This window comes from Eurypyga helias, unplaced genomic scaffold (genome assembly GCF_000690775.1).
Source record: "Eurypyga helias isolate BGI_N326 unplaced genomic scaffold, ASM69077v1 scaffold8255, whole genome shotgun sequence".
In the NCBI taxonomy this organism is placed as follows: domain Eukaryota; kingdom Metazoa; phylum Chordata; class Aves; order Eurypygiformes; family Eurypygidae; genus Eurypyga; species Eurypyga helias.
In genome coordinates this window covers 1-27451 of record NW_010252139.1, presented here as the reverse complement: position 1 = coordinate 27451, position 27451 = coordinate 1, and the positions used below count along the sequence as shown (strand labels likewise).

General features: G+C 44.8%; 1 protein-coding gene across 1 annotated transcript; it reads left to right on the top strand.

Annotated features, from left to right (window-relative positions):
* Positions 1–2487: 2487 nt before the first annotated feature.
* LOC104510110 (alpha-2-macroglobulin-like) lies at positions 2488–26677 on the top strand (the record flags this gene model as incomplete). The annotated part of the gene is made up of 22 exons (XM_010152254.1): positions 2488–2691; positions 7139–7322; positions 8170–8326; positions 8882–8934; positions 9634–9654; positions 12326–12494; positions 14404–14488; positions 15194–15317; positions 16038–16152; positions 16279–16388; positions 17258–17419; positions 17694–17921; positions 18543–18606; positions 19993–20135; positions 20500–20649; positions 20871–21041; positions 21747–21840; positions 22991–22996; positions 23686–23812; positions 24090–24318; positions 25423–25549; positions 26556–26677. Coding segments are annotated over exons 1-22 (2730 nt in total), but the record flags the coding sequence as incomplete, so codon positions are not given.
* Positions 26678–27451: the final 774 nt, after the last annotated feature.

Here is a 27451-nt window from a genome sequence, read left to right as displayed (position 1 = left end):
GAAAGAGCAAATAGGGCTGCCTGTGCTGTTGTGATCTAGTCAGCTCCCTTGCACAGATCAGAGAACTGCCATCAGTGTGGCTTCCTATAGACATATTCATGGTGGTTTGTGGGTTTTTCTTTGCTGGGTTATTCATTGAGCTGGGTTTATGTGGCATGGTTTTAGTAGCAGGGGAGGGGTTACAGGGACAGCTTCTGTGAGAAGCTGCTGGAAGTTTCCCTGGCTCCAAGTTGGACCCACCTCTGGCCACACTGACCCCATCAGCAATGGTGGCAGCACCTCTGTGATAACATATTTAAGAGGGGAAGAAAACCTGCAGTGGAGAGAGGGGTGGAAAGGAGAGGCAGGGCAGACACTGAGGTCCTTGAGGAAAGGCAAGGAGGAGATGCCGAGGGCAGAGGTTCCCGGGCAGCCTGTGGTGAGAGGGCAGGCTGTGCCCTGCAGCCATGGAGAGTCAGGGTGGAGCAGAGACCCCCCTGCAGCCCGGGGAGGACCCCATACCGGAGCAGGCGGCTGTGCCCAAAAAGCCCTTGACCCTGTGGGAAGCCCACGCTGGAGCAGGCTGCTCCTGAAAGACTGCACCCCACGGAAGGGACCCACGCCAGAGCAGTTCATATGCCCATGGGAAGGAGCCATCTCAAAGAAGTTTGTGGAGGACTGTGTCCCATGGGAGGGATCCCACACTGGAGCAGAGGGAGAGTGTGAGATGCTCTCCCTGCCCCGAGGAGGAAGAAGCAGCAGAGACAATGTGTGATGGACTGACCACAACCCCCGTCCCCCTACACTTGGAAGGGACCCACGCCAGAGCAGTTCATATGCCCATGGGAAGGAGCCATCTCAAAGAAGTTTGTGGAGGACTGTGTCCCATGGGAGGGATCCCACACTGGAGCAGAGGGAGAGTGTGAGATGCTCTCCCTGCCCCGAGGAGGAAGAAGCAGCAGAGACAATGTGTGATGGACTGACCACAACCCCCGTCCCCCTACACTTTTGGTGGGAGGAGGCAGAGAAATCCAGAGCAAAGCTGAGCCCAGGAGGAAGGGAGGGGTAAGGGGGAAAGATTTGGTTTTCTCACTGTCCTACTCTGATTTGATTGGTAACAAATTAAATTGATTTTTCTCCAAGTCCAGTCTGTTTCGCTTGTGACCATAACGAGTGAGTGATCCCTCCTTTCCCTGTCTCAATCCACGACCTTTTCATTATATTTTCCCTTCCTCATCCCACCAGGGGCAGGAGTGAGCGAGCAGCCACGTGGTGCTGAGTGGCTGTCTGGGCCTAAACCATGATATTCATACACAACAGAAATCTTCACAGGGATCATGGATCTCTCTAAAGTGTGTTACCAAATCCTTTCACCACACAGTCACTGTAGGGCATGCTGACAGCCCTACGGGTGCAATTTTGCACTTTTAAGTGGACTGGTGCCAACACACCACCTAGTCAGGCTTCTCAGAAAGTGCTCGTAGTTTGGACTGAATATTTCTGTTCAACGACCTGCTGGAACTTCACAACCTTTTTTCCTTACTAGACTCAACTTCTGGATAAGCTGCTACAGCCAGAGGTTTGCAGCAGACCAATTCAAGTGAGCAGCACTGTTTCAGAGTGACTTTTGTTACAAATGTGACTCACAGCAGCACAGATCTGAGTGTGGTAAAGGGAATGAGGAGCCACCTGGACCACCTGGAACATCTGTGCTCTAGGTGACACTAACTGATGAAAGATGATTGCCATGCTGGGCAGGCAAGGGTGTCTCCCAGCAACATTGTGTAATATTTGTACTCATTCACAGTGGAAACAGAACTTATTTCCATACCTAGACCAGTATCCCACCCCATTTTGGGTTATAGTCCTGGCAGATTGTCTAACCCATAGTACCACTGTCAGCAGTTGTGTCAACAAACTGCTGCAGTATGCTATATCACAGAATCATGGAATGGTTTGGGTTGGATGGGGCCTTAAAGATCCTCTAGTTCCAACCTCCCTGCCATGGGCAGGGACACCTTCCACTAGACCAGGTTGCTCCAAGCCTCATCCAGCCTGGCCTTGAACACTTCCAGGGAGGGGGCACCCACAACCTGTTCCAATGCCTTACCACCCTCACAGTGAAGAATATGGGTGATGTTTCTGCGTGTGGGTTTCCTTTTGTTCTTAAAATGTGTATAAAGATGGCTTTCGGCTTCAAAAGATCACAGTACCCCACATCAGAGTGCTCAGATTGGATGCTGCCCATGGGGAATATTACTCTGTGTTGAACATAGTTAATTTCCCCAATATTGTGGATTTCTGATGGGTTAAAGAAGGCAGGGTATAAATCATCCAGAGAGTCCTAATATAAGCAGTATCCAATAAATACCCTTCCCCCACTTGGAAATTCTCTGGCCAAATACTGCCTCTCTGTTCCAGCTCCTCCTTACATGCCTCTCCCCATTTCCTGATGGGTCCTGGCCCCCAGCCCTTATCTCCTCCGGCCCCTGGGCTGTTTACAGAGAGCAGTTATAAAGAGGCTGACCCAGCAGAGCGTGGTGGGGAATTACAAGGTGCAGGAAACCAGCAGCACTGGACCAGGCTGGGTGTCTGCTTGACTGACCACGACCTGCTCTGCAGCATGGGGAAAGACAGGCTGCCCAGCAAACCAAACGTCTTCCTCCTTCTGCTCTTCATCCTTCCTGGAAATACCTCTCCCACCACAGAACCGTAAGCTACACGTGTGGAGGGGGGAGGGAGGTCTTAGTGCTCCTTTTTTCCATCAATATTTTACCTTTCTGTCATTCTTAAAACAACTGTGCCAGTTTCTTCCACTCCTGCCTTGCATCCCAATGCTAGCCAAGCGCTGAGCTTCCTGCACAGCTCTGCCACTGCTCCCCACGGGCACCCTGTAGCTCCCTGGTTGTCCAGCCCTGGGACCCACGCACAGCTCTGCCAGTGCCCACACTCCTGCTCTGCAGCTGCCTGCTAGTCCAGCCCCGGATCCTCGCACCTTTGCCTAAGTATATTCCTTCCTAGAAACCTTCAGGTGTCTGCGTTTCTGGGGGCATGATGCCAGAATTTATGTACTTACCTTCCCTGTAGTGTCCTCGTGTCAATAACGGAGTTATTTCTCCCCACTCTCCCGTTGCTTTCAAGGCAGTTTGCTCCCCTATCTCCCGTTCTTTCAAGCCAGTTTTGTTTCCCTTGGCAGCATCAGGTGTGCTTGTTCCCAAAGAGGATCCGTGACCTAGATTTTCTTCCTCTGGCGTGGGGCCTGGGGCTGGCAGCCTCCAGTGGGCGGGAGCGCGGCGCTCACCCCGCCGTGCTTGCCGCAGAGGTCTCGAGCCCGCAAGCGCGGCGGTCACGCGGGCAGGTCTGGCGGAAGGTGCCGTGGTGCTGCTGCCGCTGACACTGCGGTCAGAGGTGTGCCTGGCTCAGGCTGAAGGACCTTTGACACACCGCACCATCAACCCTCGTTATCTGCCCTGTTTGGGTGCTTCTGAACAGATCAGCCGGGAAAGTGCTTTGGGGACAGGCTGAGCTCTGTGGTTTCCCCACAGTACTCTGATGGTATCCCTGCCTAGGATCAGGGATGAATACGTACTGCTCCGTCCTCTCCTGTGAGCAACACGCTGCTCCTTGTCCCTGAACCGAGCACGGTCTGGGAGGGGAGGAGGAGGAAGGGCTGAGAGAGGTGGTGGGGAGCGCGGCATAGCTGAGATGCACAGAGAGGGAGGGAGCAGAGTATGAGCAGTGAACTGCGAGGGCGGTGGGAGGGTGGTGGTTCTGTTTCGAGTGCTGCAGGGTAGGTCAGCTGCTGCATACAACGCAGAAGGGAAGCCACCCTTGCACGGAAATGAAGCTTCCAATCAAAGCTTGCTTCCTGTGCCTGCGATGAGTGAGGAGGTAACTTCCTTGAGCAGCAGTTGCTGCTATTGCTGCTTCAGGTGTGGCCGGCTACACAGGAGACACAATTAAGGTTCAGACTGGAGAGTAGAAAAAAACTTATTCACCAGGTTCATACAGCACTGGAATGGGTGACCCCTTTGGTGAAAACGCCATCTATGGCGACCTTTGCCAACAGTCCTGTTCAAGGAGAGATGGTGGACTTGAGACACCCAGAGGTCCCTACCTGCCAAAAACTTTAGGGGTTCTGTAATATACTGACAGCAAGAATTTTGGGGTTTTTTTCTTGCTCTGGGTCTGTTTTGGAAGAATTCAACAGGTGGTATTGTTCTCCTATTCTGTTATGTTGTTGCCTTATAATGCAGTGTATATGCTTGGGAATACACTGCATGTAGTCAGAAACGCAAGGTCTCGATGGCACGTGAATTGGCAGGTGTGGATTTGGACTGATGGAGCTGATGGAGCTCACTAGGTCTTTGGGTGTTTGTTCTAGGAAGCAGCTGAGGGTCAATACACTCTTAAACTATTACCTTCTCTGTACAAACTCAACATTTTTGCCTCAACCACTTTCTCTAGGATCGCCTATCCCTCCTTGATGTGCCTCTGACAGCATCACTGCCTCTGTTGCCAGAACAATTCATTGCATGCAGGGAGGCTGCTGAGGCCTCTTTTGGCAACCCAAATGCTTGTTGTACTGGAATGTCTATACATGGGCTTTAGGACCCAAGTTATTTAATGAACTCATAGTACTTCAATTCATCTAGCTCTTTACACCAACACATCCCAAAACAGCTAAAGGGAGGTCTATAAACAGTGCATTTCATATCCTTGTTTCAAAGGCAGCAACACTGGTGTAGGGGGAAGTTCTGTGCGTTGGCCAAAATTTCAGCGGAACAGTGAACAGGAAGAGGAATGAGGCCAAATTCCCCACAAACTAGGTCATGCTGTCCTTTCAGCAGGCTACATGTCAAAGTCAGATTGCCAGGGGGCAGCAGCAATAAGATTAGGGGAAGCAGGCGTGGGGTGAAGCTGTGGTGAAAAGACTGTGGAGGAAGTGGAGCACTGGAGCAGAGTGGAACAAACTGTAACTCACTCCCTGGGTGGCTGGAGCTCCCTCCTTTCACTGCTTCTGCAGCAGCACGGACTGACCAGAGCTGCTGGCTAGCCCCTCACCACACTTTATCCTGTTGCCTGGTGGTAAGGGAAACAGAGGTACTGCCTGCGTCCCGCTGCCTCCACAGTAGCTTTAGGACTTCCCAAAAGCTCTTTCCTCATGGCTAGCACCATCTGACAAGGTGCACGTTACTCCTCCGCGGTGGAGGGCTTGCAGAACACAGGCTTTGTCCCATTCATACAGTGATACCCTGCAGACTGAATCGCCACCACAACCTCTTGCTGCTGCATCTGGGTATCTTGAATGTACACATGGAAAAAGGAATACCAGGCCCATAAAAACAGTCCAGCATCAGACCAAAGGACTACGTTGGCTCTGTATTGTGTCTGCACTGATGGTCAGTCTTAGGTGCTGAGAGACAGTGTAGAACAAGGCCAGTACTGTGGTAAGGCCCTAATTATGAGATAAGGCACTAATTATTCAACTCAGTGGCACCTGCTGGATCCTTTTGTTCCCCACCCAAGGAAGGACATCAGCTGTTTTCTATCACCTGATGTAGCCTGGGTGTACCTGTCCTCCTTCAACCCCTTGAGAGCACCAAGAAGTCTCAAGAGCCACAGGCTGGACATAACAGGCTTGTACATTTGGATTTTACAGCACCTGGTAGCGTGAAGTTCCTTGGTTTAGTTTTGTACATAAGTGAAAATTTTTTTTCTCCCTTCCATTTTTGAGCCGGCTGCTTAATATTTTCACCTGCTGTGAGTTACAAACTGTACTTTATTTTGCACACATCATGACTTTATAGCTTCTTGTTATGTCTTTTTCCATGATGAAGACTCTTAATCTATGTACTGTCTCCTTCTATGGAAATAATTCCAGATTTCAGATCATCTCTGCCATCTTTCACTGAATCTTTTCTGATAAATCCATTTTTTAAATGGGAGCAAACCAGCACGCCATATGCGAGGTGTGGAAGTACCTTGCAATTATGCAATGGTAAAACAGTATGGTTTGATTTGTCCTCTATTCCTTTCTGAACAGTTCCTTACAGTCCATTTGTTATTTGTCACTGAAAGGCTTTTGCAAGATGTAGCGGTTGAAGGAGGACAGGTACACCCAGGCTCTATCAACAGCGCTTATGTCCGAGTGGGAATCGTGCGCTTAGTGATACAGGATAGCATATATACTGTTGGGGTAACTTTTTCTTTCTCTGTTGATTATTTTCCCTTTATGAACAGTTCATTTGCCATTCTTGCTACACAGTCTCACCATATGACAAAAAAATTTCCATAAATATATGTCAGTTTTAGATTTTTTCTTACCCTGGGCAATTACCAGAAAAAGGTAGTTCCCAGATCATTTATCAGTGTACTGAACAACGGGAGTCCCAACACAGACTCCAGATATTTTCACTGGTTCTTAACCTTTGTGTCTTGTCTTTTAAACAGTTACTCCAGGTCAGGGTCAGAATTAATAATTTAATTTATTAGTAAAAATTAGTAAATTTATGTCTTCTATTGGATAATGGCTCTGCATTTAAGGGTCTTTTGTGAGGGACTTTTGTCAAAAGCTCTTTGAAGATACAAGTACACTTATGTTGCAATAAACCACTTCTCTCTGAAATTCTTTGTGTGCTCATCTCAGTAAGGTCCCAAACTGCAAGCAGTCACATTTTTGCTCAGCATGGGAAGGATTTGGAAACCTGAATAGGCAAGGACAGGAGCAGCCAGACAAGTTGGTGGTTTTCTTAACCCTAAAACTGCTGAATTTTCAACCTTTTTTAGCCAATGCCTTTGAGTCTCAATAGGAGATTGTAGGATATACAAAAAATCAGTTAACTGCCTGGAACCTTTCACACCATCCTTACTCCCTGCTGTGAAGCTGAACAAAGCATCCTTTGTAAAGGACTCTCTATTAGCATGGAAATTGTTCCTTCTACAGCAAGCATTTTCCTGCTTCCAGGCTAATTAATGAAGCAGTTTGAGATGTATAAACCCAAAATAAAATAAATGTTCATGTGTATATGAATTGCAGTTCACGGGACAGTAATGGATTAGGCATGCGGATTTGTTAATTTCCTTGCACTTAATGCTGTTTCCTTAAAACGGTTTCACATTTCTGATCCTTCTGATCCTTGCTTCCCTCTCTTCCTAGGCAGTATATGGTGCTACTGCCCTTTCTGATACACACCGATTCTCCAGAGAAAGTCTGTGTTCAGCTGACCCACCTGAATGAGTCTGTGACGCTGAGTGCCACACTCGAGTATCAAGGGGAAAACAGGAGCTTGATTGATGACGTGGTGTCGGAGAAGGACGTGTTCACCTGCATTCCTTTCTCTGTGAGTAGCTCATCCTTGTTGGATGATCCCTTGTGTTTATTGTTGTGTTGCAGTAGATCTAAACAGTCCAGAAATGAGAAATAACACGTTGCAGAGATTGCTAAGCCAAATAAAAATAGAATTTGATGTGGAAAATTGACTGTAGCAGCCTTATGAGGAATAATTTTCCACCACTATCAAATTCTGTGTCCCCCATGATATTTCTGTGAATGCAGAGCTTAAAGAACTCTTTTGGGATCCTTCATCCTAGAGCTTTGACTGACCGAACACACCTCATGTTTGCTTGATTCTGTGTAAGCCTCAGAGGAAAAATAGCAGAATGGAATGAGAACTGTAGAAACTGGGGAAGGGTTAAAGACAGTGAGGTCCATGCAGTTATTTGTCTCCTTCTGGAGCTTATTCATGATTGTTTCCTGGAGAAGGCTGGTTGGTGAGTAATGTAAGCAACTGGTCCCACCCCCTAAATAATGAATCTGGGTTGGTTTCCATTTTCATAAATCATAAGAACAAGATCAGATTCAACATATCTCTGAGGAAAGTGTATAAATAAAGGAAGGGAAAACACTTCCAGTATTGGAAGTAGAGGAAGAAGCAGCATGGAGAAAGCTCAAGGAAATGGAGAAGACCTATCACTGCAACAATTCCTGAAAAAAAAAATTATTTTCTTGAGACAGAGGAGATAAGCCCTCCAAGTTAATATCAGAAAATCATGTTTTTCTCTTGTTTTCAGCACTGAGTCTTTGGTGTCCCTGTAGAGAACTTTCAGACCTAGCTAATATTCTGTTCTTCAAAGGCTTAGTGCAATGGGGTGAATCAGCAAAGAAGTTATCCTTTTCATTTTCCTTAGCTTCCAAAATCTAATAGCACATCAGTGGCATTTCTCACTGTGATGGTGAAGGGGGCGACGCTGCAGTTCAGGAGCCGCAAGTCGGTGCTGGTCAAGAATTCTGAGAGCTTGGTCTTCATCCAGACAGACAAACCCATCTACAAGCCTGGACAGACAGGTACGGGGAATTGGGTCGAGGTTGACTCTGACAGCAGAAAATCTTATGGGCTTCATTCCCCAGAGGCCCCGTATGTTTATTAAAGCTTTCAGACTTCTTCACTGGGGGAGTTAAGTCCCACAGTAAATCTTATTTATGTCAGCTGAGATCTAGGGCATGTATCATCTTCATCACTTCTCCATCCTCCAGGCACAGCATCTCAGCCAGATGTAGGCACAGGTTCAGATTCATTCTGCTCAACTAGAGGCATGAATCTGGGATGACTTCGAAGCATAGCATCCCTTGGCTGCACCTGAATCAACAAAGCAGGAGAGGTACTCCCAAGGGACAACTCAGTTCAGCCAAGACCTGATTATGCTTCTGAATTTATCTGCCTCTCACCGTCTGCAAGAGAAAGAGCCTGAAGTAACTACTTTCATAACTTAGGGATCTCAATTCAGAGCCTGTTCATTCATCAGTGGAATGAATCTGAGTTATAAATTATTGAAACACTGATGTTTTCTGGTAATGGCTACAAATTTAACAGTGGAATTTCCTTTCCATTACACCCTTCAGTTCTCTTTCGGATCGTCTCTCTGGACAAAGACTTCTACCCACTGAATGAGAAGGTAGAGCCATAATTCCTTGTTGCTAACCAGATCGCTTAATTACCAATTAACACCATTACTGTCATCATCCAGAACCACTGAAGACAGCCTTTAAAGCATATGATGCTTTCTTACTCACACCAACCTTGACCTATTCCATTCTTTGTCCTGGCACACTCTCCACCTGTCTCTATTGACTGAGAAACCTATCTCCATTTTCAAAGGGTGTTTAAAACCAGAATTGCAAATGGTTGTATAGGGTTATGTAGGCAGGGATCTCATTACTGAAAAAATGGGTGGGACAAGTTTCCATTGAAAGTGATAGACGTGCGGTTGTTTCTGGCAGTTTCTAAGCAACCACATACTTAGAGGCAAAGAGAAGACCATGACAAGGACTTGGTTTTAAGGAACTGGTCATGGGTGTAAGTCCACCTTTTAGCTTATTTGGCAATCAGGTCCACATGCAGACAAGTTCTTTGATATTTTCAAAGTTCTTCATGATATTTTCATACTGACATAAGACAGAAAGTTGGGGCTCTAATATATTATTCGTAAATATTCCCTTAACCATTGAGAGCTAAGGACATAGAGCAAGCACAGGAAGGGGAGAATCCAAAGGACTTCTTAGAAGGTTGTTTTTTTGCTCAAATCTGGAAGTTGCTTCCTTCCCAATGGGACCCGTATTTCTAACTCTGATTTTCCTCTGTTCTTTCCCCACAGTTTCCATTTGTCTATGTTCAGGTGAGTGGATAACTACATGTATATTATTTCAGCTGAATGTGCAGGCACAGAGATGATAGTCTCCAGCAGTCGTGTTTTCAGGCTGAGATGCAAGGGAAAAAACCCCAACTTTTTCCTTTGTGTAAAGAAAGGCTGAGTAGTTGGGTATCAAAGTAAATTCCAACAATGGTCCTTTGACTGGGGAATGTGCTGTAGGACCAAAATGGTTAATCAGAGCAAGCCTACTGTGAACAGAATTACACTTGCCTAGGGGTTGTATCAGAATGGCTTATTCCTTTTGCCAAGCAGAACTAAGATCTTCTATTTGTCCAGTGTGCCTGAAACCACAGGATTGCACTAAACAAACTAGAATAACTAAAGAAACACAATTATGTAAGTAGACATCCCCTGTCTTCCCAAGCATGTGCTTTTTGTCTGTTTCTTTTTTGAACGGTTGAACTTCATTGACAACAAAAGTTAATAGGAAGGATGTTTCTGTAAATGATTCAAGTACCCACTTTTTCAGTTGAGAAACCAGAATTTACAATTATTATCTGGGATGTCTTCTAGTGAAAAATTGATGGGAAGGAACCAGTGATGGACACTGGAACTATGATAGCAGCTCAACAAATGCTGAAATTAATGTGCACAGATCTTAAATTGGTTCGTGTGATTATGGATCCTACGTAGTCTGACCTGGCATTGCTTCTTGTTGCTTGGGGTTGCTGTCTCCATTCTACCCATCTCTCTCTAGAGCTGGGAGTGTTGTCACAACAGGGGAGGCAGAAGGTGGGCCAGAAATGGGCTATGTTCAGGAATTTCATGAAGCAAACAAGAAGATATAAATCCTATCTACTGCCTCCAGAAATCCCATATGCATTTGCCTAACAGGGTGAATAATTTCATAACCTTTTTTTTGGTGTGTCAATACCATGAAAGCCTTCAACTTTAAATCACTAGGAAGACTATCCTGTGTTTTCAGCTCCAGCCCATGAGGCACGGTGTTTGTCTGTGCTCATTAAGCCAGCTTATGTAGGCCTCATCCTCCATCCCCACCATCACCTCTCCCTTCCTCGCTGCTCATTCTCAGTCCAGAATTAGCCTTTGGGTTTCACAGGTGTCTATGAGGCAGTCTGGTAGACTGGGAAACTCATCTGGCATCAGACTCACCATTTTTATCTAAGGTATTTTTTTGGTCAGATCAGATCTGCCAGTGCAGTTTACATGTGTGCATGAAATTTGGACTGGCTCAAAGGGAAGGGTGACAGCAGTGAATAAAGGTGACAGCTTAAAGTCAGTGCTAAGAAAATAAATGTTTATCAGTCCCAACCCTTAATGTCACTAATTGATCATAGTAAGCCACAAAGGCAGAAGTTAGTATGAGCCTATTATCTCTGAACTATTATCCTGACCTACTGAGTCTGTCATTTAAAAAAAAAAAAAAAAAACAAAACTTTTCTGAGGAAAAACAAACAAACTGACTTTCAGGCTTTACCTACAAATACATCACAGAAATGACAAGTTCATAATCCCAGCTGTAAACAATTTCTTGAATTCCTCCCCCAAGGAAGCCCGCTGGTGTCCCTCCCAGTAAGTAGTGAGCTTTTCAGCAGGGTCGAAGTTTGATGATGAAGAGGATTTGGTCAGAGCCGTGGGATTTTTCTCAGCTGTGTTTTAGTGACTGTGCTTTCCTCTCCGGTGGTTCTCTGGAAGAAGTCCCACTCTTCTGCCCTCTGACTGGTGACCACCAACTGGGGGATGTCATTCACATCCCTGTTTCCCCAAGCCCTGAGATAAAATCTCAGTGAAGTAAATGCACAGTCACATACCTTGAGTCACATACTTATCTAGAGTAAATTGACTTTTGGTGACAGCCAAGGTACAATGCAAAGAGCAGGCAAAAAATGAAAGACTGTAAACTTTAACCATCCTATTGAGGAGCCTGGAAAGGGTGAATCAAACCACGCAGCACCACCATGTTGGCTCAGTGACTTCTACAAGAAATTTGGGACTGCAATGATGAATTTGGACCACGGCCTATTGATAGTTAGTTCATAATGAGCAATACTGAGCAATAGTAGTGATGAGGTTTGAGCTCCAGCATTAGGAGTGAGGAGAGACAAGAAGAGAGAGGTCTTAGTCGGATGCACATGTGGGGGATATACTTTCCTTTGTTCCCGTCCTTATCCCCACCACCCCACCACAAGCTTTGGACTCATACATGTATACATTTCTCAGTCCCATTAACAGAACAGTTGTCTCATTCCTCAAGATTATTGCACTGGTACTCACACAGTCTTTATTCCAGGCATGGAAAAAAGACTTTTATCAGGCTCCATAGCAAGTGAAGGAGACTGAAATTTCCCTCTTTTCTCCCTGTGTTCCACTTACTCCTGCTGCCCAGCTCTTTGTCTTGTTACCGTGACAGTCTGTCTTTCCCAGCTTCCTGGCCCCGTCCTTCCCAAGCATGCAGGTGAAACTGAGGGGGAGGCAGCACAGGACCTCCAGGTTTAAAAAGCTTTCTTGCAAGCTAGTTATGGAGAACTGACAGGTAAGTGCTCACAGATCCTCACAGATGAGTGAATAATCAGAGCTAAGCATTTCCCTGCCAGGATGTTTATATACTGGGTGCTCCACTGCTCTGTCCCTGGGTGCCTCCTGTCTTGTAACCTTGGGTCATCCTCAACTGCAGGATCCCCAGAGGAACCGTGTGTACCAGTGGCAAGGGGTGGAACTAGAGACCGGCCTTACGCAGCTCTCCTTCCCCCTCACATCTGACCCCATCCAAGGCTCCTACAAAATAGTTGTGCAGAAAAGCTTCACAACCCACGTGGAGCACTCCTTCAGCGTGGAGGAATATGGTAAGGAGAGGAGGCATGGGCTGCAGGTGGGGCTGACCGAAATGCCTTCTACTGTGATGTCTTGAGTTGGGATTTCCTGGGAATGGCATGGAGAAGGGAGGGACAGAATACATTGGCAATGGGGTTCAAAGGGGCTGATGCAGAAGGTGCTGAGTATCAGAGATGGTTGCTCACCTCAGGGCATCTCTGCAACCTGCCTGAGCTTGTTATTTACTCGTAATGCTCTTGGGAGTACAGGGTCTGCCAGGCTTCCTGTGCATGGCTTGTGGCACCAATTTCACCTGGCTTTGGTTTAGTCACTTTTCAGTCCTGCAGCTTGTTGCAAGGAGCACTAGATACAGAGTGATGACAACATTTGGGTGACCCTGGGTTTCCTCTGTTATCATCTTCATCAGTTCTGTTTCTCCACTTACTGTGGTCCTCTCTCTTTTTCCTCATCCTCCTTGTTTCTGCAAAAGCTTAGAGAATACCTTTGGTAGAAAACTTCAGTTTGAAGAACTCTCCACAAATGTTACCAGCAAATGAAAACCGTCTGGTAGTAGAGACTGAGCAAGGAGAATCTGCTGCCCCAGGGAGCCCTCTAACCCCCAGTTCTGTAATAAAATTTCTCAGGTGTTTGTAGACACGTACTCTGGCTAGGCTTTATGAGTTTGAGGAGGCCTCTTGGCCTGTGCTCCCCACTCCCAGGCTCCCCTTGGCTGTACATGAAGCCCAAATGACTCAGCATGTTACTCAGAACCTGCTATTTCTGGAATATGCAGGATGCAGGCCCAAAGAATATTGTCACTGGAGTCCATGGGTGCTGGCTTCTTTGGTTCAAAGTCAGGCATTGTAGCTAGTGTGAACATAGTGAATAATTTGAACACAAAGCACGTTACAGACTTCCGCCTGCCATGGTGACACACAGGCTCCTCCAACAAAGATCACCCTAAATGCCCCCCAAAATCAAAAATGTATGTCTCTTTCTTAGCCTCACACTAAAGTAATTTTTCTTTTATCTGTCCTTTCGTCTTATTCCCATGAATCTCTCCTGTTACTAATTCTCTTTTGAGGAAATGTGCCATAGTGTTGAAACATTGAGCTTTGCCTCCCATCCTTGAGGCAAATTTATGTCTAAACTGTATAACCCAAGGCTGCTTTCTCTCCCTCCTCTTATTTCCTTGCACTGTGGAAAAAACCTCAGGCGCACCACCTGGAAGTAGGCCATCACATACTTTGAGTCCAGTCCCGGGCTTGAGTAGCTGGGGGCTTAGGGTTGCAGGATGCAATATGGGAAGAGGGATGTAACTTAATACTGAGGAGCAAAATATGCCTTTTACTTGCCAGCCTTTATTTTGGGCTTTATTGCTGCCTTGTCCACTTGAAAATACAGACCTGAGACTCCGTGGCTAGATTCACTGTAACAGTCTGGACATACAGGACAGTTTCACATGCTACGTATTAGTGAGCCTAACACCAGCTTGGGATCTCCAGAACACTAAAAAGCAGACACAGAGAATCAATTAGTCGAGTCGTTTCAATGTGGTAGATGACATAGGTGGTGAATGTGCTACTCCAAGTCTTAGTTTTAGATTATGTATCGTGAAACATGGAAGACAACACACGGGGATAGTGTGTCCTTCGGAATGGGCATATGCAAGGGATCTACAGAACTATGTGGTGCCAATGGGATCACAGGATCATGTACTGCAAATGAGGGAAGGTAAGGGCTACAACCCTCCTTAAATTCACTTTAAACCAAAACCAGTGGTGAAGGCTGAGAAAATCTAAGAAAGGGGTAGCAGAACTGTACTGAAGACTACAGAGAGGTTATGGTTCATATTAAGATGATCCTGGCTCTGTGTTTGGGTCGCTGTGTGGTACGCACCTCTCCACTTTTTCCATATCAGACCTTCTCTCTTCCATCTAGTGCTGCCCAAGTACGAGGTCCTGGTGAAGCTGCCCAAGATGATCACTATTAAGGACATGGAGCTTCCAGTGTCTGTCTGCGGACTGTGAGTCATGGGGTTGGAGTGAATCTCCCTCGCTCATCCTTCAATCCTCCTTTCTGATGAGGACCAAAAGAAGAGCTGGGGAAGGCTTTCCATACTTCTCCCAGACATCCAGTGCAGGCTTGTTCCACCCTATCAAACCTGAGCCTGCTACTTGGCCTGAACTGTTGTTCCTTAAAAGATGATGTCAAATGAATCTGCAGCCCTCTCCTCACAGTTTACTGTACTTTTCTCTTTCTGTCTTTACATTTCTTCAGCTAAAGCTTCTCTGCCAATCCTGAACCCTCAAGTTCTCAGAGATGTCAGATCAGACATAACTTAAACAGGAGGTGCAAATGCAGTGTTCTCATTTTTAACTCATAAATTGGTCCTCATTAGTCCCTGGTTGCTTTTCTACTTCTTCATTGAACCCTCAGGAGTTCATGATACAAGGATACACCTGTCTGGAAAAATTTTCTACAGACAATCTTTTACTGCATTCTTACAGAGACCTCCCACCTAGAACAGATTCTAAGAGACGATGGAAGAATCTCTCCATGGAAAGGATGGAAACATAATCACTATAATCATTAAAATATCAGATTAGTCAGCCTTTAAGAAGAAATACTAGGAAGTCATCCACAGAGGTCCTTAAGGAGATGTGTCTGAGTGTGACTCTGACTGATTGACTCATCCTCTAATATGTTGTTTAACAATTTGTGATTATAGGTACACCTATGGGAAACCTGTTCCTGGTTTGGTGAATGTCCAAGTGTGCCGGAAATTTTCACATTCTGCTTCAAATTGTTATGGAAAAGAAGCAGAAGCTGTGTGTGAAGAATTCACTAGGCAGGTGGGTCTCAAGGTTAAAATGTTGGTGTCTTTCTTATGAGTAATGGGCAATGCTGTCTAAAGTAGGCCAAATCTGTGACTGTTAGGAGATATTGGGACATCAGAGGTAGCACTCTATCTGGAGAAAAGCAGATGTTGTCAGAGGTGGGCAATCTTAAGATTTGTCATTAAACTGGAAACAGAACCGATGAAGAAAACCCCATGGCCGAAATCCTGACCTCATTGAAACTAGTGATGAATCTCCAGTTAGCAGCTGTGAGGTCCCTCTACTGAACCCTAAACTAAGAAAAGAATCTGTGAAAGAATTCTGTCACTGTGGGAGGGACTGCGAGGGAGCAAAGAGCAAAGAAGATGAGGAGAAAACAAGAAGACTGTATCGTACATGGGTCAAAAACAGGAGAAAGGGCAACAAGGAAAAGAGTGAGGACAACAGAAGAAACGGGAAGAAAAACACAAGTAAGATGGGAGGGAGTTAGCAAGGAAACCAGTGCATGCCTTGGAGAACTGGTGTCAAGTACATCACAGAACACAGAAAATGTGTAGATGAAACACTAGGAAACAGGCTATAAACAAGTTCTGGTCTTGGAGATAACCCTAGACCATAAGGCTGGGATTTTGTGAACAGAAGTTAAGCATGTTGGGTTTGGAGTATCTATTCCTCTCCCACAAGGCACCAATTTTTTTCACAGAATTCCAATTTTCTTTCCAATTCCCTGCTTAGGCAGATGCTCGTGGGTGTGTTTCTGGTGTAGTAAGGACCAAGATATTTCAGCTCCAGCGCAGAGGATATAAGATGAGCATTGAGGCACAAGGCAAGATGACAGAAGATGGCACAGGTATGTATCACATGGAGATGGCAAAGTGACAGCAGGCCATAACAGGAGAGCCTGGGAAAGATGAAGTGACATGTCTAGAAATGCTACGAATAATTAATAATCCCTCTTTACTGTACTCTCTCTCAGGAATAGAGATGACTGGAACAGGCTCCTGTGAAATCACATCCCTCATGAGCAAAGTCAGCTTTGACCTGCTGGACTCTCAGTACAGACCAGGAATCCCACTCTTTGGGAGGGTAGGGAACTTCTGACTCCCTGGACAATGAGTGGCGTAGCAAACTCACAAGTGCACAGTCCCATCAAATGGAATAGCAGTGTGCAGATGGCATGGTCCACCTTACTCTGCCTTTGCACGGGCAGATGAATTACTCTCAGTTAGGCCACACATGGCCCTGGACATCCTGGCAGTCAGCCCATTGCATAATAGAAGGCTGGTTGTTCTGATGCATGAGAATAACATCAGGGAGCAGCAAGTGTGGGCTGTTCCACAAGGCAACATTATCCAGGAGCAAAGGGTGAACCCCAACACAGGTAGGCGTAGTGACCTCATCAACTAGGACACAGTCTCATCGTACCCAATCAGTCTGAGCAGAGCAGGGGTGGTGACAGTAGCAGGTTCCAGCGACCACCAGAAAACGAGAGGTGATGAGTCAGGGCTAAGCTCAAACAAGGAAGCAGACTTTCTTGGTTAACCAGGTGGGAACAGCAGGAAAAAGAGCTGGGCATAGATCTACCTCCAGTGTATCTTTAGTCAAGGACTGGGGCAAGGCACAAGCCTGAACTGAGAGTTCCTGAACCAAGAGGCAGATGATATGTGGTGTAGGTCCCAGATGAGGCTGGCCAGGGGAATTAAAACCTGCTGAGGAACTTAGGGCTCTGACAGATGATTTCCCTGGGCTGATCAGATTGTTTCACTGAGAATTTTCTCAGTTGCTGCCACAGACAACTCAGGACTCACCCCACACATTTCCACATTCATGTCTTTTGTTCTTCTCTGTAAGAAACATCCTGCCTGGCAAGGAAGAAAAGAGGGAAGAGGCTTTAGGACTTGGGAATTGTTTTCTGTTTCTAGTCTAAAATCTGAAGTTTGTTTTTGCGCTGTTAGGTGAAGCTGGTAGATGGCACTGATGCTCCACTCGCCAATGAAACCATCATGATTTCTGTGGATGGAGACAAATACAAAGGGAATTACACGACAGATGAGCAGGGACAATCCTGGTTTTCCATAGACACTACCACCTTCACACAAGCCTCCCTGGAAATCCGAGTGAGTGGCAGAGAGAGGGCAGAGAGACTGGGGTAAGCCTCTGTCTTTCTGATCACCAGGGGAAATATCTATCCGTGGGTTATCAGTCTTTCTGTGAATTGGAAAATAAAGCAAGTTTTGTGTCAGGTAACCTCTCTTCTTTGTCTCCTGTGCATGTTCTCTACCTTCTTCTAAGACTGAGAAATATAGAAAATACCCAGAGCTTTTCTGTGGAGGTTCATGTGATTTGTTACGTCTTTTGGTCAGCTGTGAACTTTCTATTGTTCTTTATCAGGCTGATCATAAACCTGAATTGAACTGTTATGACAGCGACTGGATCACACCTTCATATGAGCAAGCCATACGTAGAATAAGTCGGTTTTACTCCCCCAGTAAGAGCTTCCTCAAAATTGAGCCAAAGCCTGAGACGTTAAGTTGTGGCTTCCCCACGGAGGTCCAGGTGCACTATATCTTCACACCAGAGGCCATAGGAGAGCAGAAGAAAATCGTCATTTACTATTTGGTAAGAATTGTTTGTGGTTACTTTGATTTATGATGACATAATAGATATCCTACATGGAAAGTAATTGTATGAAAGGCATTTTTAATTGTGAAAAAGGAAACTTTTCAGAAACGAGGAAATTACAGCTAGCATTCAGGCTGTTGCTTACTGCCTGACTTCAGGTACCTTATTCAAACTCACTATTTACAGTCTGTGCTCTTCTATTCCAACTCTGTATGAGTTATGAAACTAATCCTGATTGAGTTTTTCCCCAGACTGTTTCACGATGCAACTCAGAAAGGAATGAGATGAACTTTTGATCCTCAGCCTATTCCAAATTGTTAAAAATGTGCATATGACCCCAAAACATGTGTGCTTAGGGACAAAGTGCATTTGAACCTGATGTATGCATGCAATATGTACAAAAGAGAAATCAGGTCTGACCAATGAGAACTGTTGATCCCCCTAGGAGTGAGTATTTTTGTCTCCAAAGACTGCATAAATTCTAGTCTGGCACTTGGTTCTTCTCACAGCTGGCAGTGCTATTCATATGCACACTCTATAGTTAACCCTGTGAACAGTCATCCTCCTTCCCTTCAACACTGCTTGCAACAATTACAGGAAGGTTTCTCTGTCACACAGGTGATGGCCAAGGGAGGCATTAAATTAGCAGATACCCATGATCTGACTGTGAATCCTGGAGAAGGTGAGCAGAACTATGCATTTTTAGCATCTCTGATGATGATTTGGGGGTAGAGGGAATGTAGAGAAGTTATTTCAATTCAAACATTTAATGTTTAATTTTCAAAATTAACTTTTTTTTCAATGAAGTGACTTAGGTTAGTTTTGTTTTCTCTGAGATCCGTCAAGTGCTATTTTTTGACCAAAAAAGTTCAGAAAATTCAACAAAAAATATGCATGTTTTGGCAACTGTCCTCAAACCAACAGCTTCTGCTGACCACTCTACCCTATTTAGATTGTGGATGCTTACCAGTGTTGGGAGACTCACATGTACAGTAAGCAGAAAGAAGAACATGTCTCATTTTCTTTCTCTCTCTTTCCTTCATTTTTTGAGTATTGTTTCTCCCTTATAAGCATGCAAACACACACATCTCTATATTCCCCGTAAGCCCGTGTTCCCCAAAGCCTCATCCAGCCTGGCCTTGGACACTTCCAGGGATGGGGCATCCACAGCTTCTCTGGGCAACCTGTCCCAGTGCATTTTCTTTCTCTCTCTCTCTTCCCTTAATTTTTTGGGTATTGTTTCTCCCTTATAAGCATGCAAACACACACATATCTATATTCTAACCAACACGCTTAATTTTATTCATGTAAATGTCCAAGAATTACACATTTCAGTAACTGAGGCTGGCTATGACAAATCTTTAAACGTCTTTCAACAATGAGACCAGGGACACGTTTTGGAAGTCTATGAGAAGGAGTTGCACTGCAGTGGATATAAACAGTATATGGGGATAAAAGATCATGTGTGCTGCATGTTCACAGAAGGTTGTGCATCCTCACTTGTAGCAGTGACTAAACTAACATCCTGGCTCATAACAAGAGATGTTCTATCACCTTTGTCCATATTGTGACATGAAGCTTATGCCTAGCTAGGAAGAGTCTTTCAACATAGAGGGGCATTTTCCACTGTGGTTGGAGTGACAGCTTGGTTGTTCCAGCTAAATGCTTGCTTAGCAGTAATTTTGCAAAGTTATTCTGTCAACCACTCTGCAACCTTGACTGCTGCCACTTATTAGAGCGGACTTTTATTGTTTTTCCCTCATCTGTCTTTTGTAGACTGCAAATCTTGGCGCTTGAGGAAGAAGGGGGTTGGGAACATCGAGAAATTATTCCAGAAGTTAACTGGGTAGAATCTAGAAGACATGCTGAGGCCCACCAAACTCATCTCATTTGGCTATTACATGATCACTGTTTGAATGCAGGTCTTCAACAACAGCCACAGTCTTATATTCCTGACCCTTCTAACCAAAGATATTCAGCATGAGTGGACTTGACTTTTCATACAGGGAAAGCAAATGCATATACTGGAATTTCTTGTATGCTGCTTAGTCTTTTTTCTCTCTGTTAGCTTACGGGACATTTCGGTTGACCATCCCTGTTGAGTCAGCAATTGCTCCCCTGGCACGGATGCTTGTGTATACCACTTCGCCCAGTGGGGAAGTCATCGCCAGTTCAGCAGATTTCCAGGTTGAAAGTTGCTTCCCCAGTAAAGTGAGTATATGTCAGGGTTTATGCAACCCATGCTTGTCTCATGGCCAGTAGTTCAGTTATCAATTCCAGAATGGAGGCAGAATTCACAATGTGTTCATGAAATAGTCTGATCAGATGTTGACTGGGCATTAGTGACTGAAAACACCAGAATAAGATACAAAGCCGTAACTATAAAAAGTGGAGCAAGACAGAGTATGAAAGAGAATTGCTGGTTATTATTAATGATATTGGTCAAAGCTGATTATATATTAGAAGAGCGGCACAGCACTAGCAGAACTCAGTTCACAAGGCTAGATGCTTCAACACAATAGCATGTAACAGCGTCTGGAAAAGTGGCTGCTTTAACTTCCTTTTGGAATTGCAGGTCAGACTGAGTTTTTTACCCAAGGAAGGTCTTCCTGCCTCCAACGCACGCCTGCAACTCCATACCTCACCAAGGTCCCTGTGTGCCCTCCGTGCTGTGGACAAGAGTGTTCTCCTCATGAAGCCTGAAGACGAGCTCTCTCCCAGCTCTGTAGGTCTTGGTTATTTCTCACAGTGAGCAAATACAAGAACAAACAAGTTCTTCAACTACAGTTAACACCATTATGGACAGGGGACAATGTATTTTTATAGATGGACCCATGACACTTGTTTTTTAGAAACTGGATTTTATCAAAGGACCGTTAAGTAGTGTGTGTGTCCATGTAAGTGCTGACCTGCCACACTTTTCTCTGGTTGTTTGCATTTTCCCAGGTGTATGATCTTCTCCCACTTAAGGAAATCCGGGGTTATAGCTTCAAACACTACTACCTGGAAGAAGACAACATAAACCCTTGTGTGTCACTTGACAACGTATTATTAAATGGATTTGTCTACACACCCATTTCTCCTGATGGCGAAGGTGATGCCTATGATGTTCTCAAAGTAAGCTCCAGCCTTTTGTTTTAATTTGTCATTCATTTTTGGAATACAGTCTACACTCCTCTTCCTAAAGGATTTTTTTAACAAACTTTACTCTGAGTTTGCTAACTTTTATATGCAAGACAATAACTAGGCCTAGGCTCTGCACCTATGTAGCCCATCATTGGTACCTGAGTGCTTCTCTGAACCATTAAAACTTCAAAGGTTTTCCTCACTGCTAGTACAGAATGGGCTCAAGTAAGGAAACAGTACTGAGAAGTGATCCCTCTTATCATAACATTATACACCTTTCCTCAGTTGAGCATGTTGTCTCTCTGTCTGGTGTAGACAGCTCTTTAATCAAGTACTAGTCACTTTAGTAATCCACAAACACACCTACACCCATCTAGAGAGTCCTGCACAAGACTTTTTGGGTACCCTCAATCTAACGTTTTTCACACATGTCGTTTTCACTGAGGCAGATGTCCCCAGGGTAGACCTGTGGCCTTAGCTTTCCATCTGATCATGCCAACATTTAGCCTTAGGATGAGTATAACATGACAAATACTCAACACCTGGGTTGAACCAGCCTATCTGGCACTTGTATTTAAGCCTTTGTTATTCTAATCGATACCACACACAAGAGCATCTATTCTTGACACAGTAAAAATAGTTTCTTTTCAAAACTGTGTTTGCATAATTTTGCTCTTCTTTCTCTTTGTTTACTAGGAATTGGGCTTAAAAGTCTTCACTAGCAGCAAGATCCATAAGCCTGAAATCTGCCAGCATTACCCAGGACACATAATGGAAAGGAGTTACGGTAGTATGTGCTTCATTTTACCTCCAACACAACTACCTAAAATTCACCACCCTACTTCTTTCCTTACCTCTACATCTTTGAATATTAATTACACCAGGCAGAGCGATTCTCTTGTCATATAATACTCACCTAAATTCACCACCCTACTTCTTTCCTTTCCTCTACGTCTTTAAATATTAATTACACCAGGCAGAGCAGATTCTCTTGTCAGATAATACCCAATTCAGGATCATTGCCTTCTGACCTCAGACCAGGAACATGAAACACCTCTGCCTGCTTATCTCCTGCTAGACAGGTGTGCCTGGATAGAGCTGTGGGTGCCCGGTGATTCCCATGCCAATCCCTAGAGCAGGGATCCTGTAGGCCCTAAGACAGTCTGCCTGCATTGGATGGACTGTGCCAGCACTAAGTAGAGGCTTTTTTCCACCAGATCCGAGTCCAGCTATGAAAATCTAAGAAAATTCTTTACTTATAGGAAGTCACATTCTCACAATAACTGTAGGGGGGACAGCTTTTACAAGGGCAAGTAATGACAGGACAAGTGGTAATGGCTTTAAACTGAAAGAGGGTAGATTTAGACTGGACATGAGGATGAAATTCTCCACTGCGAGGGTGGGGAGGCACTGGGACAAGTTGCCCAGAGAAGCTGTGGGTGCCCCATCCCTGGAAGTGTTCAAGGCCAGGCTGGATGAGGCTTGGAGCAACCTGGTCTAGTGGAAGGTGTCCCTGCCCATGGCAGGGGGGGTGGGACTGGATGGTCTTTAAGGTCCCTTCCAACCCAAACCATTCTGTGATTCTGCAATTCTGTGTAGTAGGACAAAAATGGGCCAAGCTAAAGGAGAAGGTGGTACAATTCTCTGGGTAGATATTTTACCACTAGAGGCTGAGAAATTTGGCTCTGTTTCCAGCTCTTCCACTTACATGACTATAAGAGGTTGGATAGGTCATGTCACCTCTCTGCAGAGACTGAAGAAATCACTCTTCAGTCACTGTGAAAATAGAATAATGACATTACCTTTTTCTTTTCCAGAATAGTTCCGAGATTTGAAAGACTATATAAAACACTCTCACGTATATCCCTTCCAGTCACTGACTTTTCTGGTGCAATATCCCAACTCCTATTAAGCAGTGACAGATTTTCGTCTGGTGATAGTTTCTAGTCTTCTATTCATAACAGATCAGATCTTTGGTTTTGAAATGCATTATTTGTCTTCAGAGCATGGCCTGAGACAGCTGGCTGCCTTGAGAAAATGTAAAGTCATCTAAGGCTGCTGGAAAACCTTTCATAAGGCACAACACTATGCAACACTGTAAGAAAGCATCTCCCTGTTTTGGAACCATTTGTCTGCTAATGATCGGAGATGCAAAGACCCTTATTCCTCTCAAAAGAATCTCAGGTGGAGGAGGGGACAGCTAAGTGTGGCTTCTGTTTCTGGTCAAGTACGAACATAATCAATTCTTTGAACAAATTTAATAAATCAGGTGCAACTGTAATATCTGGGGGCAGTAAGTTCCACGTTTGACTCTGCATTGCAATAGAAATGTACCATCAATAACATCATCATACATGGCTCTTCTGGCACTGCTGGGTTTGCTGGCAGTGGGGGAAGAATACTCAATGCCATCCAACCTCTACAAGAAGAGCAGCAACATTAGGAAAAATGAAATATTGCCATGAGAACAGAGGAACACATTTGTTTCCAGCGGGCAAGGTTTCAAAGCTGGTTTTTTTCATTTTTAAAATTTTAGTTAAGAATAACCATTACCTGGAAGGAAAGTACCCTCCTGATTTAGAATGTTGTTTGACACATCTATTCCTTTCTTCCTGTTCTTGAACAAATTTGCTAGTGACTGCAATGAATCTGCTCGATGATTTGGAGTATGAAATGACAGAACATATGATTGATGGCAGTCCTGCAGAGACCGTCCGGAAGTACTTCCCTGAGACATGGATCTGGGATATCGTTTCAGTGAAGTAAGTGTTTATGGGAATGTAGAGTGTGGTTACTGTGGCAAAACCTCAGAAGATATTTAAGCCTCAATAGAAGTATCAGTAAGAGGGATATTTCTAGTAGACAGAGGGTTTTTTCAAGGCCACTAAGTACAGAATGCTTTGGAAGGATATGCAAAAGCCAGTACTCATATCCCAGCTCGTCAGGAGTCTTCTGTCAGCAGGTGTTGTTCAGTAGGCTGAGAAAAACATAGATGATCACCAGAATATAACTGAAATCTTATTTTCCGTCCCCCTTCAGCTCTGAGGGAAATGCTGATCTAGATGTGACCATCCCTGACACCATCACCGAGTGGAAAGCCAATGCATTCTGCACGTCAGCAGAGAGGGGCTTTGGCCTGTCCCCGACAGTGTCCCTCAGAGCCTTCCAGCCCTTCTTTGTAGAGCTCACCATGCCCTACTCCGTAGTGCGTGGTGAGTCCTTCACACTGAAAGCCACCGTTTTCAACTACCTCACCGCCTGCATCAGGGTAAGGAACATTCACAACTTTGCTCAGTCTGACAGCTTAGGGAAAGCTACAATGGGTCACCTAGAACATGAATTTCCAAGCCAGATATCTGGTCTCTGACTATAAATACATATAGGTGTACATATGTAGGAATTCTTGTTGTATTTAATGATGGGGGAATTTGTTTTTCCAACAAAGTTTTGAAAGCTGTGTTTGATTCAGGACCTAAAGCTCTGCTGCTAAGGCGCCTGGCCTTGTCATCACAGAATTATGTCACTGTCCTATAGAAATATGAAACTTGGGTTATCCACAGACCACAGTGTCATTGCATACCCACATGGAAACTCCAGGTTCACCAGGGTGGGTATCTCTGTTCAGCCTTTAGTCTCATCTCATATAAACATCTCACAAACTATCACATCAGATTTGCTGGAATATGCAGACTTCCTGTGGTTTATTGCATCTGCCCCTAAGACACTGAACAGAGCTATATAGCTTCACTATTCTTATCTGCATTCTTTCACCAACAAAAAAGACGATAGAATGTGGGAAGTGATTCAAACAAAGTCTCTATCACCTTTCCTCAGTTTTTTATAAATGCAGATTTTTATTCTAAAAGGAATGAAGCTGAAACAAGCAGGGCCACTGATCCATCCAGTTCAATGTACCCTCACTTATTTCCCTGTCTTTCCTGTTCTGTTTGTTATTTTCAGGTTCCTTATTCCATTCTCCCTTGTTCCCTTACTAGCTTTGCCACTGCTAGTGTTTTACCTCTTCACCTAACTAATCATGAGGGGGAGTTCTTTAATTTATGGCTAAGTTTGTAGTCATTACTTTGCCTTTACTCACACAACTGGTCCATACTTTTTATTTTCCCAGAATAGATTTCCTTGTCAAAGATACACGTCCAGCTCTCTACAATTACCTCACCAATCTCTTAAGATTGTACACATCCCAGTCTTTTTTCCACTTTATCATACAGATCCTGCTCTGCAACATCCATAAGGTTCTCAATCCCACAGTATAACCATCTCCACCACACGTTTCCATGCACTGCACTGTCTCCAGTAAGCCCAGCTTCTCTGCAATGCTAGCCTTCATGACATCTCTCTGTGCAACCGGCAGGTCAGCGTGTCTCTGGCTGAATCTACTCATTTCCTGGCTACACCAGTAGAGAAGCAGGAAGAATCCTACTGCATCTGTGTGAATGAAAGGAAAACTGTGGCTTGGGCAGTAACACCAAGATCTCTAGGTAAGAGGCTGGACAAGAAGAAAACAGTGGGATCAGATAACTGTGGATGACATCAGATCTTTGGTGTGAGGAACTAGGTGACTCCAATCTTGTCTGGAATGATCTTGTTTAGGCCAGGAGTGAGAAGTCCAATGAAGTTTCCAGGTCCTAAACTATTTAAGTGTTTTGGGCCATTGTTTCCTTAACATTCAAATAGAAATCACAAACTCCCTTAATGTATGCAAAGCACTCAGCCTTTCCTGTTGTGGAGCTGAGAATGTCTTTGCTTAATGTTGCTGGGTCTGAAATATTTTAATCAAAGCTTGCCTTCTCTGAAACCTCCCAGAGCAAGACCATTTGATTTACAAGACTGATTTAGAAGACCTGCACCTCCACTACTTCTCTTGCTGATAGACCTTGTTTGGGTAGCCATCATAGACTCATAGAATGGTTTGGGTTGGAAGGGACCATAAAGACCATCCAGTTCCAACCCCCCTGCCATGGGCAGGGACACCTTCCACTAGACCAGGTTGCTCCAAGCCTCATCCAGCCTGGCCTTGGACACTTCCAGGGATGGGGCATCCACAGCTTCTCTGGGCAACCTGTCCCAGTGCCTCCCCACCCTCTGCGGGAAGAACTTCTTCCCGATATCCAATCTAAACCTCCCCACTTTCAATTTAAACCCGTTACCCCTTGTCCTGTCACTACAGGCCCTTGTAAGAAGTCCCCCCCAGCTTCCTTGTAGCCCCTTCCGGCACTGGAAGGTGCTATAAGGTCTCCCCGGTGCCTTCTCTTCTCCAGGCTGAACCCCCCCAACTCTCCCAGCCTTTCATCATAGAATGAGGTGGCCCGGAAGGTTGCAGCTGGATCAAGATAAAACAGTCTAAAAAAAGTCTAATAAAAGAGTTTAGTTCTCTTGGGAAAGCTTCTCTGTAATGCACCAGAGAGCACGCAGGACAGACGCAAACCCAAACCCACATTCCCTTGGCGCTGCCCAGCAGGGCTGGCTGACCCCTGTTTCCTCCAGGGCAGGTGGAGTTCTCGGTGAGCACTGAGGCCCTGAAGAACCAGCAGCCCTGCGGGAACGCCATCGTGGAGACCCCTGAGAAAGGGCGGAAGGACACGGTCATCAGACAGCTGCTGGTGGAGGTATGTGGGACGCTGAGTTGGGCGGCACAGAAAGATAATAATCATTTCACGCAGCAACAGTTGCTGTATGATAAAGGGTTTCTGGTTTACCCGTGACAGCAGCAGCAATGGCTTGTGTGGCTCTTAATCTGCATGTTTTTATAAAAGAAGCCTTGATAAATCTCACACAGGCCAACAGATCCCATAACGCATAACACTGCCATTGCATAGTAAAAGCCACGGATTACATTACACAGCAGGACAGAAATAATAAGGCAGGCAATAACGACAGGTTTGTCCCAGGCACACCATCAGGGGGATGAAGGAGAACTCCTTGGTTTTACCTGTAATAAATCACAGGGATACGTTGTAAATGAAAGGCTTGTCCAAGACCTTATGCATCTACTCCACCACATGGCCAGCACTCTGCAATATGTCACCACCAGCTACAAATATTTCTAAACAAAACTACCATCATTGTTTTGAATTGTTTTTATTACACTTTAAGAAGGTTCAAAACTGTATGAACTAACTTTATATTTTTGCATTCTTTTATACATTTTTTTCTCTTAAGCATGATAAAGCCACAGCTTTTCCCACAATAAATAGCAAGTCATAAAAATAATCCACAGTGTAAGGCTCACTGTGATATTAATAGCAAACAAAGAGTACTAGCTTGTTGTATAGCGAAATCTATATAATATTGCATGTCATAATACTGTCAATCCTATGCATGACAGAAAGGTATAATCTTATTTAACAAAATTAAATATTTTAAATATTTATTTAATATTT